At 35.0% G+C, this 14,839-nt stretch overlaps 1 protein-coding gene across 3 annotated transcripts in view; it reads left to right on the plus strand.

The window, feature by feature from the left end:
- TXNDC11 (thioredoxin domain containing 11) overlaps positions 1–14,839 on the plus strand; it is a 35,199-nt gene that overhangs the window by 14,511 nt on the left and 5,849 nt on the right. For all 3 annotated transcript variants that reach the window (XM_076350882.1, XM_076350883.1, XM_076350884.1), the window contains 7 exons: positions 837–930; positions 2,164–2,276; positions 3,493–3,693; positions 6,246–7,029; positions 9,460–9,605; positions 10,880–10,989; positions 12,991–13,071. In XM_076350882.1, the coding sequence (XP_076206997.1) occupies positions 837–930; positions 2,164–2,276; positions 3,493–3,693; positions 6,246–7,029; positions 9,460–9,605; positions 10,880–10,989; positions 12,991–13,071 (1,529 nt within the window). The remainder of the gene's footprint in view (positions 1–836; positions 931–2,163; positions 2,277–3,492; positions 3,694–6,245; positions 7,030–9,459; positions 9,606–10,879; positions 10,990–12,990; positions 13,072–14,839) is intronic.

The following is a 14,839-nucleotide window of genomic DNA, read 5'->3' on the forward strand; positions in this document are numbered from 1 at the left end:
TTTAAAACCAAAACTTAATTGAAATTGTGGAACAAGAGAAGTCTAAAGACTACGCACCTCTCTGTTCCAAGTCAGCTTCTCCCAGATTCTCTTCCTGAATTTAATAGGAAGCTATTCAGGCTTCATACCTGGCAAAGTCAATAGGCCTATTTAGGGATGAGTCTTTTAAATTTTGAATTGTCTGTTTGGCAATTTGAAGAACTTTATGGATATGCAGGTGGGATATGGGACTCTTCCGTTATTTTTTGTGCAGCTGGTCTCTCATGGACTCCTGCAGGATATACTGAAAGAATTTACAGTGACTGATAGCTTAATGATGGGATGATAAGCTGGCTTAGCAGATCAAGTATTCATGCACAAAATGTGTGAATTCATATATAGTTGCTAATTATGGGCAACACAGTGAACAATTAAAGGGTTACTGTTTAAGTTGTTTATACTCTGAAAAATCATATTTGATATTCCAATTCTAAAAGAAGTCTTTATGATGCTTATGATTCTTACGTTGGTGCTGGAACTGGCTCATAAATAGTTCCAAAGCAAAAATTAATGGGTTTTAGTGAACTTCAATAGCTAGCATGGGAAATACGCAGTTTGAAACTTATGCATCTACAGCCATAAAAACCCCCTCTCATACATAGCTTTTGAATGACAACTGTAGAACTGATTTCCATTCAGTCTTTTAATATTAAAATTTTTCTTGCAGCGTAAAGTGATTGTTCTTCAGTAAACGTCTTTTTAAAATCTGTTGTGTTTTACTGTAGGCAAATAATTGCTGTGCCCCATATATTTACACTTGAAAATAGCTTAACTAACTCTAATTCTTATTATTTCAGCCTGGAGTTCTAGGATATTTTGAGTTCAATGCTTCACCTCAACCGCCTGGTTATTTAACATTCTTCACGTCAGCATTACATTCATTAAAGAAAGGTAAAAGCTTCATTTTCATAATTTAAGGCATCTGTGAATGAATTATATATATAGGCTTTAGTAGTTTTTTGCAATATTTTGTAACTTGGGAGTTAATCCCTTTTGAGTGTTTCTTGATGTTGATCTAATTATGAGACTGTCTTTTATTACAGTGCGAGGATTGCTTACATAAAAGGCTTATTATGTGATCAGCCATCATGGAATAAAGTATATGACAGGCTGCTATTCAAGGATACATTAAGATACAGTTTCCTCAAAAACCTAAATGTGTAGCTGCAACCCATATAAAGCCATAATCAGACTAGCTCTTATTTAAGTTGAATCCAACAGTGTTTGTCTTGTGCAACATTTGAAATGTCAGGTTCAGCGGCATCAGGATGAACTTGACTTTGTCAGTACTTAGTAACTGAATTCAACAAAGTGCTTTCTTGGATGGAGTTACAGAGCTGGTACAAGAAGAGCATGAAGAGAAGGGCTTTCTCCCCCTGTTGTTTTGCATTAACAATCTAAAATACAAAAACTCTTGCGTTTAAATATGCAAACTTTGTAAATGATTGATACCTTTTTTTGGGTCTCAAATTCTGGATGTAACTTTAAGAAAGTTAAGATTAGCACATTTTATGGCTATTTCTTCCTGTCAGCAAATGAAGGAAATTAATACCATTATTCTGATTTTTACTGTGCCACTGACTTCGTATATGATACAGAGCCTGTTCTCCTATATTTTGTTCTGTAATTTCCCCATTTATATGTTGGGATGGTTCTTTGCAACATAAAGATGAGAAGTCTTCTATCCTTGTGTGTACATATTTATAAATATAGAAATACTTACTTAAACAATATATATTTAAATGTACATCATCTAAACAGTCAATGTTCGTACATTTTCCTTATATGTATATCTCGTCTTGGTTTTTGAGATGGCATAACACATAGCAAGGTCCATCCATGATAGCAGATTCTATATTTAATAAACAAATAAAGAATTTGGACAATTCAGGTTAACATTCTCTATACCTTGAGTGCAGAAGAGGAACACGTTTGTTGTTGCCTGCTCTTGTCATCTTTCTTCTACCTCCCTTAATCACCAATATTGGCAGTTGCTATTCAGTAAGATTTCTGTGCCTTTACACAGCAATGTTTGGTGTTCTGGTTTGAAGGTGTTCTAAGGCTTTCAGGAAAGAAGTTTGGTGTGTATAATTGTGTTTAAAAACTGAAAATTTGCCCTTTCAGATTACCTTGGAACAATACGCTTCGGAGTGATCACAGATAAACGTGTTGCAGAGGAGATCTCATTGGTGCATTCAGGCAGCGTGTATTTGCACAGACATGTCAACACATCTCTTGTGAGTATTGTATTTATGTTGTAGTGACTCTGAGACAGTACATGGAGATTGAAGCTCTGTCGTAGTAGACCATGAATAAGTGTTTCACGGAGCTTTAGGATACAGGATGTTTAAGGACGATATTTTTGTACAGTAATACACATTTTCATTCTACCAGTCAGCAGCTGTTCTAAATAGTAGCTAAGACCCAAGTTGATCGTCTCTGTCAAAACAAAACCCAAAAAAACAAAGCACCTCAGAAATGACTACATAAACTGTTTTTCTTAAAGTTTCTACCTCTTTCAGTGGGTCAGAATTAGAGACCTACTTGAATGAGGATATAGACAAAGAGATTTTGTGGAGAGATAGTAGGAATAGTGAAGACTTGGATTTCAGTTTAAAGGTATGACATTACACTGATTAGAAAAATCATGCAAATTAATTGAAAGTTTATAGTAACTCTTAATCCACGTGCCTCATTTTTTGAAGACACACTGAAAATACTAACTTTCAAATTTGCTATTTGGCATAGAGACCTTATCTGTCCACACTGCTACCGTGAGTGGAAACTCTATGAAGATAAGTATTGTAACGTGTATTTTATTAAATTGAGACTAGGGAAAACATGGATTTTTTTTCAGGTTAAATTACCGGTAAATACATAAAACTACTTTTGTCTGTGCAAATTATTTAGGATAAACTTGCCTTAATTTATTAAAATGACCCTAGAAGCTGTGAGTGCTTTTTACTGTGCATTTCTTTTCCCTGCATTCAGTAATAAGAAGTACCAGTTTTAAATGCAGTCTTGATGTTGGGGTCTTAAAAGACTAATATAAAATGAGTTAATATGGTGAATGAGTAGTGGTAAAAAGTTTTCTAATATGCTGTAAATCAAGATATGTGATGATACCAACTTAGAGACTGAGCTCTTTCACTTAGAAAGAAAATTTATACTAATGAGAAAAGTAAAGATTAAAAAGTTGTAGAAAAAGAAAGAGGAGCTTCCCTGGTAGAATACTTTTTGTCTGAAAGATGGTGTGTGTTGCTATGATCTGATGAGCATTTGGAAAGATTTCCCAAAAGGAGAGGGTATATGAAACACTGAAGCTCACTGAATAGTGTAATTAAATTTAGAAAGAGAGTTTTAGGCATTACAGTAACAAAGCATGCCATATTTGAGAACTGTGTTCATTGCTAAACCGTGTGAGGACAAATAATTGGTTTTTCCCCCTTCAAGATCTATCCAAATGATGTCATGAACTATACTGCTGAGAACATTTGCAAGTGGGCTCTAGAAAATCGAGAGATGCTCATACGCTGGCTGAGACCACATGGTGGAAAAAGCCTTCTTCTAAACAATGAGCTGAAGAAAGGACCAGCACTTCTCATATTTATACCTTACAATCCCTTAGCAGAATTTCATCCTCTTTTAGATGAAGTAAGTGAAATAATTTTTTTTTTTTACTTCAAAAATACTAGAACTTGAGAACTCTAGTCAGGGTTCTGAGCTTAATTGTGACAGATATCTCATTTTATGTTCCAAGTATTCAATTTTGTTTAAAAACACATTTCCTCAAGCCATATTATCACAACTCCCTTACGCTGGTTTGCATCCCACACAAAATGCCTTTGTCTCATGTCAACAGTTGTTTAGAACAAGCACCTAACTCTTTCCTTGACTTCCTTCTTTTTGTGGTGAGTGCTGTGTGAGATGCAGATCTTTGGTCTTCTGTTCCAGCTGACATAGCTCAAATGAAAGAGCAAGAATGTATTGCATATTGCAGGACTTGTGTTTTGTCCACCCCATTCTGTTTCTTCTCTCCTTCCATCTTTCCAGAGGTGATTGCGCAAGGAAGAATGGACCTTTTATTAAACTAGACAGTGTTATTTGAAATATAGCCCAATTGAAAAACTACTCAGAACTAATCTGATTTTTATATCCTGTGCATTCTTTAGTTGCCTTTCAAATTTCTCTTCCTCTGCCATTATTTCCATTTCTGAACTGCCTAGGACAGGAGTTTGTGTAGCTGTGCAGTAAATGAGGTAGGGAAACTAACTTGGCTGAAAATTTTTTTTTTTTCCCTCCTGGGCTATTTTTCAACTGTAATCCATTGTCCCATTTAATATATCACAGCTGCACATCACAGTGGTGATCGCATAGCACTAAGGACAGTGTGAAACAAGAAACAAGGATCTGTGGAAGATGAAAAGCAGGGCTAAGTTTTGGGGGCAATGCTGACTTACATACATGGCATCTATGTCCTGGAATGTGTGGTTTCCACAAGGAGGCCTAATTAATATTGCACTGTCTGAAGCAATGAGGAAAAAAGTGAAAATAACTTACGATACAATATTTAGCCAAACTAGAAATAGACAATAAAAGTTAGGATAGACAATAAAACCTACAGGATAGGGTTGGGGAAATCTTTGCGGAAAGTCTGGAAAAGAACTGCGGTTATTCTTGTACTAACCTGTCTTATTTTTGGCAGACTTAATTCAGAGATGCTTGTCAGGTTAAACGTTCTAGTAACAGGTACCACTTACTGAGATCAAATCAGTGCAACATAAGATGTTCCATTTCAGATTTCATTCTGCTAAAGAACAGTATTTATCTATATCAAAATTTGAAATGAGATACAAAATATTCCAGTTGATCTTGTATAGCTTCACTTTGATAGATATTATGCAATTTGTTTGCCATAGGAAGAGATGTTTACTGCAGCTGTCCTGTGGGTTTCATCAAGCAATGAAACCACTTGACTGTAAGGCAGTTGCAAAGAACAAGGCTGTCAAGTTGTATGTTGAAAGCTCTTGGAGCAACTTTTATTTTCTGATAGTAGCTCACTGAAATGAGTTTTCGTATCACAAATCTGGTTTTCTGTTCATAATTTCTTCTCATGTTTCTCTATGTAGGTAGCCAAAATCTTCAGGCTAGATTATAGTATGAAGGATCAAGTTTCTTCTAAGTATTTAATTGAGCGTTTTCAGGATGAAAACATCTAACAATGAATTCTTAAAGACTGTACGTTGCTGTAGACCACATCTTAATACTGATGGTCATGTGACACAGCACCCCTTCTAGATGTGACGCTTCAACATCCCTTTGATAATTATAATGATTCCTATCAAAGTATTCTTGTGTAAGCAATGTGTGTATGTTCTGTATTTTGATTACGTTTAATGTGATAGATAAGGATGAAGGGAAACTTCCTCTTTCATTTTCCTTTCTTGTATGTTCTGTTATTTATCTCCTAGAAAGGGAATTCCTTCTGTGGTCCATACACATGCCTTTTTTGCTGCTTGTTTCCCCTTGGTTATGAAAAACAAAATGGTGATGCAGCACAGGAATGTTTGCACTGAGAGGCAGGCTTTTTTCTTTTTTCCCTTTTTCTTTCTTCTCCCAATAAGTCAGGCGTTACTATATGCAAAGTACACCTGCAGTATCACAACTATATGCCCACGGCTGGGAGAATACTAACGTTACTTCAGCACTGTTAGTGATTGCTACAAAATTTGTGCACCACCTATACCAGGAAAAATCTTTATTCCTTCTTCATATGGGAATGCTTTTATTTATTTTCTCCTTATATTGGAAGATAAGGGAAATTCAGGAGCCTGTACTGATTAATGCTTCATGTAGTGGGATTTAACCTCAAAATGTAGTTTTATTGCACTGTGATAAATACGAAGCAAAGAGGACCTTGAGATCAGTGTAGTGGACTGAAAAATTTTTAAAGTGGCTTTTTGTTGTTCTGTACATTTAATTCTTACATGCTGAAATATCTGAAAATTTAACTTTGTTATCAAGTCAGACCCTCCTATAATTTTTTGTAAGAATGAAGGAGAAGAGTAATCAACTTCATGTTTCTGAAATTCCATCTCTTAATTACATATGTTGTTAAACCTGCAACAGATAACTGCATTTGAGTGAACTACGTACAGTTAATCTTGCTTTTTTTTTTTCTTTTTTTCTTTTTTCCTCCCCTGTAGATTACCAAAGTGGCCTTGGAATACCACAACTGTAATAAAAGCCAGGCAGCTGAGCCAGATCTTCAACACTTAGGAGACACTGGTTCACCAGCTTTTGATTCCTCTGTACCAGATGCACATATGAAATTATCAGAAACATTTTCAATAACCAAGTACCCATGCTGTAACACGGTGGTGCTTCCGCAGTGGCATTCAATATCTAGAACTCACAATGTCTGTGAGCTTTGCATTAACCAGACGCTTGGTGTCAAACCAAATAAAGTCCATGTGCCATACTGTAACTTTTTAGAGATAGAAGCAGCTTTGGACTCTTTCTACCTCCAGGAACATACCTTTTTTCAAGTTATATCAAATACCATAGAATGCAGCAATTTCTTAAGTTTCTATAGTCCTTTTAGCTATTACACTGCATGTTGCAGGACGGTAAACAGACATTTTTTAAGTTTCATTAGTTCTGAGAAGACCATCTTTGAGACCCCCAAAGTAGCATTTTCTTCCCATGGGAAGAAAGATAACACCCAACATTCTATTCCTCACATTGAGGATAGGAATTGTTTTATTCCTGACCTTTGTATTAGTGGCACTAACATTACTGGTCTGAGCTGCAGGACCAACAAAACCTTGAATCTCTATCTACTAGATTCAAATCTTTTTTGGATATATGCAGAGAGACTAGGAGCATCAAGATCTACTCATCTTAAGGAATTTGCCGCCATTGTTGACCTGAAAGAAGAAGTGCACTATGTCCTGGATCAAAATCAGTCACTTGTTGGATCTACCCTGGGTATGGTATCCACTATACAAATGCTTGAAATAAGAAAATTAATTTTGCAAATAAGCTTATGAATGGAAAACTTAATGCCATTTTGAAAAGTGAAGCTAAAGTCAACATGAATCGTAATTTATTCTATTCTAATTTATTTAGTAGTTAACCAAGCAGTAGAATCGTGTTGTAGATACCAAAAGTAATTTGCTTTAAAAGAAGTGAACCTCAAAACGTATGATTCTTGACTGCCTGATGCATTGAAGGATTGGTAAAATGTAAACTAATATGCTTCTGGAAAAAAAAAATTACTATGCATCTAACACATTTGATATTACAGAAGACATTTGTATGTTAATGGTGGTGTTGGTATTTGCTCAGCTGTTCTGTGTACTAAAATATCCCAGAATTTCGTGAGATACTGCCCACTTACCAGCAGAGACTAGCCTTTCCTCTTGTCCTCTGAAACCATCTTATAAATTGTTTTAAATTTATTTTGAAAAGTATGTGTGTTTTCAAGGTAGAGCTCTGAACTGGTTTTGGCCAAATCTGTCAATACTGTATTTCCTGGCTGAATTGGAGGAGAAAAACCAAACCAAACAAAAAAACTAACCAACCCAACAGTCGCAGTTCTAATTTATTTGCAAGTTATTGAATAAGACACAACATGCCTAATCACATGCATTTACCTATCATGATGCGCAAAACTGAGTCTGCCTTCAGAAAATGCCATGTTTTTTAATGTTAGCAGTGTAAGTAAACATGGAAGGGAATTCAGGTGAACATAGTATTAAAATAAATTGTTCAAGAAGGTATATCAATATAATTCTTATAGCATTAATTACATTTCCATTTTGCCATAAATCTGTGAGTACAAAAGTATGCACAACATAGAACAAATAGCCATGTTCTTATTAAGGATCCCATCCAGCCCTGTATCCTGTCTCCATCCCAACCCCCCAGAAAAACACTCTGGCAAACAAAAACCCCAGTGACCATAAAAGGATGCTTAGGAAAAATTAAGATAAGAGTGAGGGGATAGAAATTTCCTTCCCCTTTCTGCTCCCAGTACTTTCTGTGTCAACTTTTTTCAGGTCACAGGATTTCCTGAGCATGATGAGGGTTTCTCTGCTGAGTAACACTCAGTATATTTCTATTCCAAGTCATTTGAACTTCCAGAAAATTTTTTGCTTCTACGTATTTTGTCAAGGAGTCACTGTGATTTATGTTTGGGTTTTGTGTTGGGGTTTTTTTTTTTTTTTATTTTACTTCCTTAAGCCTCTTAACTTTTGATATTTTAAAATAACAAAACAGATCTGTGTTTAATACCTTTAACAGATTTCGGTTTTTACAGATGGTTTCTGAAAATGCAGGCAATGTGTTTTAATTAGCCCCCTCCTTTCAGTTACTACTTAATCATGCATAGATATTCCAAATCTGGAGATCTAGAAAGAAAAAAACTGTTTTGGTCTGGTGTGAGAATTTAATGAAATGCTGAATAGTAAATACAAAATTAAATGTACTGCTGTTTGCATTTCAGAGATAAACTTGATGGTCTGGTATTTTGTATGTATGTACAAAAGTGCCAGTTTTACTTGGGCCTAGTTTTTGGACTGAAAATACCAGCACAAGATGTTTCTATTTGATCAAATAATTATTTTTAATGTGTTTGATATATCTTTTGTCTTGATTATTGAATACTCTTATTTTATAATGCATAGAATAATATTTATCTAAATTGAAAAGAAGGATACAGTTGATATCTTGCAGCAATTTAGAGAACATGCTCCAGGCTCAGAGTAGTGTAGCTGAAGGTAGTTGAGGCCTTTGGAGTTTGTTTTAAATTTTTACCACTAGCCAGCTACTTGTTAAATATCTTAAAACTAAGGAGAAAGTTGAATGAAGAGGAAGGTGGTCACTGGGAAACAAAAGGTGGCTGGTCACATTGGCATGGGAATAGCACAGTCTTTAAAGGTCTAAAGCAAAAGGAGAATTACAGGGAAAGTAATTAAAAATGAAAGAATAAATGCAAATGAATGTGGAATTAAGTGGAGCCTTCAAGATAAGGGCCAAATACTTAATGCTATGTAGACAGTGAAAAACGGTGAGAGGATACTATTTATGACTTACCAGGTGTGTGGTTAGATTAGGAGGGTAGAGAGTTATTATTATAGTACATGGAATAGGAGTAGAAGCAAGATTAGAGAGTAGTGTGGCAAGTGAAAAGACGACTGTAATGAGCAAAACAAAAAAACAGTGAAATTTTATTCTGTTTTTTCATCAGTGGTAGTTACCCAAGAGTTGATACCAAACTGTCAAAAATTAATGACATGAAACCAGGTTTGAATTTGTATTTTCTCTGTAAGTTCTTCTGAATTTCAAGGTAAAAACTGCCAAAATCACATATTTGTGAAACTGAAATAACTTTGTTATGTATCAATTTCATTTCAGAGAACTTCATAAAAAATTTCAGTATTCTCTACAGTCCCTTGAAAAGGCATCTTGTTGATGACCCTTCAGTCCATTTTCATGAACAGCGTGTAATCACTGAAGTGACTACTAATACCTTTCATGATACCGTGTTTCTGAGTGAAAAGGTACCTCATTACTGAAAAAGTTTCTTGCAAATCATTGCTCAGACTTTTGAAGAGGGGGTCTCATTTTTTTTTTTACATTTATGTGCTTTGCTTATTTGTAACATAAAATAACCTATTTTGTAACAACTCAAAAGTTTTCTTTAAAAGAAGGCAATTTAGAATAGTGTGATCTTAAGTAAATCTGCAAGAGATCATCTTCTGGTGTTAAAATAATCAAAAAGTCAGTGCAACTGATTCCCTGGCAGGTTTCTGCCACAGTTCAAGGTTTGTTGGGTTTTTGGGGGTTGTTTTTTGGTGTTTTTTTGGGGGGAGGAGGTGTGGTTTTTTCCTGTGTGTTTGAAATACAGATTTTAATTAAAAAAAAAACCAAAAAAAGTGTCCATGACTTGATTTTTTTCCTTTTCCTTTCTTCCGCTGTAGCAGGAGCACATGCTAAATACATAGGGTTTGAGGTAACGTGGAAGAATATTAAGATTTCTGTGTTTCATACCTCAAAGGAAATAAATATACCACAACTTCTTTCTATGTTTTACATTTTTTTAAAAAACTTTCTTTAAAACAGTTAAAAATTATTGCAAAGCAGACATAATGAAAAAAAAAACCAAAACCCCACAAATAGAAGGTTTTAAACCTAAGTCATTATTTGAAAGCACACAGCAAAACCCCCAAAACTCTCACAGGTAAAAGCTTTCCAATTGCATGCCATGAAATTGTTTTACGTAAGATGTCATCCTGGACAGTAGTTAAATTACTTTGGTTTCTTAAATATGTGATAGTAAGGATTAATACCCATTGTCTTGCAGGTCTGCAGTGAATGTATGCCTCTCCAGTAATTTGTTTCCAGCAGCCCTAACTCCTGCTTTGCTAGTTAGAGGCAAAAAGCAGAAGTCTAGACATCACCTTTTTTGTTCTGCGCCCCCATGAAGTATACAGTCACTGTGTTAGATACATAGGAATTTAAGATTACAAAAGAATCTTGCGAAGTGTAGTAAAGTTTGGTGCATTTTCACTTAAAGGAAATGATCCTAAACTAAACAATCCTCTTCATTTTGTCTTTGTCTTTATGGAAAGAGAATTCCCCAAAAGTTTTCGTGTGTTAACTCAGTAGACAGAGGGCATCAGTAAATAGCTTATAATAAAGTTTATAAACATTAGGATGTAGTTTCTTTTCACATTTTAAGGGTTCCAAGTTTTAGATGTTGTGAAGACTAATCCTCCTTTACTGCAGATTAACTACAATAGATAACCAAACTCTTCTCCATTTCATTTTCCAGAATGTCTTGCTGCTCTATTATGCACAGTGGTGTGGATTCTGTGCTTCTCTTAATCACATCTTTATTGAACTTGCTCGGCTTTTGCCTCCAGATAATTTCACTGTGGCAAGGTAAAAAAGATTCTAATTTCATCTCTCTAGAATAATGTAAGTTCATTGAGGTCATCAGCCTAGAAAATAATTACTTTTTTTCTCTCTACAATCTTGCAATAGTAGATGCGAATGTCATCTGCTTCATTTCTCTTTGAATGCATTATTTTGTTTTCCTCTGTATAAATTTGGTGGTTTTCAATTTCACTGCAGTAGTTATGTGTTCAATTAAAATGAATTTTTAAACAGTGCAATTAACCTTGAAGCTTCCTAATTTCAGGAATTGAATCAATAAAACAGCAAGCAGAAAATAATTTTTACCCCTCTCTCTGATAATTTGTAGCACATAATTATTATATCCTGCAGTACTGTATTTGAAAAATTGTTTGAGGTAGGCAAAATACATATTGTTGTGGGTTAACCCTGGTGGGCAGCTAAGCACCACACAGCTGCTCGCTTACTTCCCCCCTCCATCCCCAGTGGGACGGGGGAAGAGGAAAGGAAGAATAAAACCAAGAAAACTTGGAGGTCAAGATAAAACAAAAATGTTTAGTAATTGAAGGATAAGTGGAAGGAGAGAGAAGAAAGCAAAACAAGTGATGCAAAGGCAATTACTCACCGCCTCCTCTGGGTAGATCGATGCCCAGATGGTTCCCAAGTAAAAGATGGCTAACCCCCCCTAAAACCCCCGCTTTTCCCTTTTATTGCTGAGCATGATGTTATATGGTATGAAATAGCTCTTTGGTTAGTTCAGGTCATCTGCCCGGTTGTGTCCCCACCCCTCCAGTGTATCCACTGTGGGGGCAGAGTGAGAAACAGAGAAGGCCTTGATGCTGTGGAAGTGCTGTTCAGCAATAACCAAAGCATTCCTACCTTATCAACGCTCTTTTCATCACAAATCTAAAACACAGCACCATACAAGTTACTATGAAGAAAATTAACTCTATCCCAGCCAAAACCAGTTTATAGAGGTATGTGTAAAAAAAAAAAAGCGTGTATTATATATATTTATATGTATTAAAATATATTTTTTTATATATATAAAAAAGCCATGGTTTTGTTTGGCGTTTACAGGGTTTTTAATGTTTCAGTGCAACCCAAACATTCTTGTTCATGTATTTGATAATACATCAGTACTAACAACATCTGCTCTGATTGCATCCTTGTTTCATTCTGACTTAACTTACTCCAGGAGGCAGCATGAGATGTATAGGAAAAAAATTCAGTTAAAAATCTGGAGTTATCACCTGTTTATAATTGCAGCTTTATTCCCACAGATGTAATGCTACTCTCAAATTTACACCCATTCTCTTTCCCGACTTTGAAGTTCTCTCATTTGCTCCATTATTTTTATTGCAGTATTACTGATGTGATTGTCTATTTTTTCTACAATAAAATTGTTGTGATTAATAAGAACTTATTTGTAATTGAAGAAAACCTAAAAATGCAGAGGAAAAACATAACGAGCAATTGAATAAGTGTTCCATTCACAAAATCTTGTGTTCCTTTCTACGTAGAGCTGTAGAAAAAATTGTGCCTTCAACAATGTGCTTGTCCTTGGAGAAAGCACAGTAATTTACTCCCAAAACTACTCGAGGGGAAAATATTCATAGAGTTGTACTTGAGGAACAAATTAATGAATAGAAAAAACTTCAGTCTCGCATTGAAACTGCTAGGCAGGTCTGTCTGTTTCAGAGAAGGATGGTGTGTACATAATGAAGCTGTGTACATAATGAGTGACTGAGTGATTTAATTGCTGAGTGAGAGCAGTTGGAATACTGCACATATTTTTCTAGGGAAAAAAAACCCACAGATATTTGTTAAGCTGAGATGCATCATCTTGAATATTGGTAACTAATTCTGCTGACTCGTATGCACAACATATTTTTGACATAACACATTTAGACTTACTTTCACAGATACTTGCATTTCCTTCTTCCCAGTCCCTAAAATGGTGTTTTACAAGAAAATACAGATTGTTCATCTGCCTGTTCTCTTCATCAGTGTGTCTTTTCTTAACAGAATTGATATCACTCGAAATGACCTCCCATGGGAATTTATGACGGACCGTCTCCCAACCATTTTATTTTTTCCTCATCAGAGGTAATGAAAACATTTTCCCTGTGGGTTTTTAACTTTCATTTTACTAAGTTACAATAATTATCTGGTTACATGTCTTAGTCGAGAAAAAAGCCAAACAGTAATTCATTTCCATGTATGCATTCTTACTTTATGCATACTCTAATTAAAAAAACCCAACAATAACAAAACAACAACCCCCCACCCCCGGCAACAGGCATGGATAGGTGATGGTATGCAGATAGTGAATGTTCTCTCCAAAGGTCATTATTTAATTGTTTCTAAGTCTTTATTTATGAACAGCAGCATTACTAACCTTATTCTTCAGTTAATTTTCCTTATTATTTGGTTGTATTTAAAATTATTATTTTGGCATGGTCCAAATAAATTAATGAGTGATTACAGGAGGGGGAAAAGGGGGAGAAATTATGTAGATGGTGGTACAACATAGATCTAGTGCAACTTGTATCTAATTGCTTCTAATTGGATAAACTGAGAGAGATCTCAAAGAATATTATAACGGATTCTTGCAGTAAAATGCAAGGATTTGCTTGCTGTTTTTAATGAAGAAAAATAAAAAATAAGCACAGATGGAGAGTAAGTAATCCAGCCCAAGCTTAGTCTCATTTAAGAGAACAAAAACTAACAATCCTGACTTCATAGAGGGAGAGGAGATAGATTGTTACGTGTTTGTAAAGTAAAAAATTTGTCTTTAAAAAAAAAAAAAAAAAGCCCTCTAAAGGAGGGCTTATGCATCCTTTGGAAATATTACAGTGGTCCTAATCTGTGAATTTTTATTTCTCCCTCGCTCCTCTGTGATGGAATGAATGTAACGTAATCAGAGGGACTTTGGAGTGTTCATTGCTCAAACTGAAGTTCTTTCAGGTTGCATTTCTCTCGTTGTTCTGATGTTTGGGGGGGGGAATGTATGTGTGTTGAGCTGTACCTGTATTTTGGATATTGGATTCTTTGGCAATCTGCATAAACCATGGAAGTGTTCCATCAGCTAATAACTAGTCTAACAGCGGCAGAGAGAATGACTTGAAATACTTCTGGCCTTTATAAGCTCTCTAAAGGAGATGCTACTATCTAAGGCAAAATCTCTGATTTTGCATAGTATAGGAATGGCATTATATATAGAGATAGCTCATATCTTGTCCTGATTTAATAAAAATAAGGGTTAAATTTTCCTCTGTTTTACATTTCATTTATATGTCAGCTATGTTCCATTTTGTATTGAAAGACGTTTCATATTAAAAGAAATTTCAGTGTATGAAATGTACATTAAATAAGAGGTGTTTTCATTCCTGATAAAATAAAAATACAGAATTATTTTCTTTTTCCTGCTTTTGTGATATCATTAGTCGTCTTTGGTGACATCATTGTGTTGCCATAAAAGAATATGAAGCAAAAAAACCAAACCCCAAACAACTGTTATGAATGTTATGATCAAGTAGAAAGAGAATATGGGATGGAGTGAAAAAAGGTAATTGAAGAAGCAGAAGTATGACACAGTAAGAAAATGTACTTAAAATGAAAACATTCTCAAAATTGTTCGGAAATTGTATAAAAGTTATTGGAAGATTGTCATATTGCGTGGCTAGAAAAACTGGAAAACCGATTGCAAAGACTTCAGGGGGTTTATTGAGCTGTTCTACTGCAGTGTTTCTTAAACATAAGATTTTTTTTTTTAAACTGTGAATATTTCAAATGATGTGATACAGTCTTCAAGTGAAAGCCATGCTTGAAAGTCATTATTTCATGTAAGAACTTCCTGTGTAAACTAACATTG

The sequence above is a fragment of the Aptenodytes patagonicus genome, chromosome 13, assembly GCF_965638725.1.
Source record: "Aptenodytes patagonicus chromosome 13, bAptPat1.pri.cur, whole genome shotgun sequence".
Classification (NCBI taxonomy): Eukaryota; Metazoa; Chordata; class Aves; order Sphenisciformes; family Spheniscidae; genus Aptenodytes; species Aptenodytes patagonicus.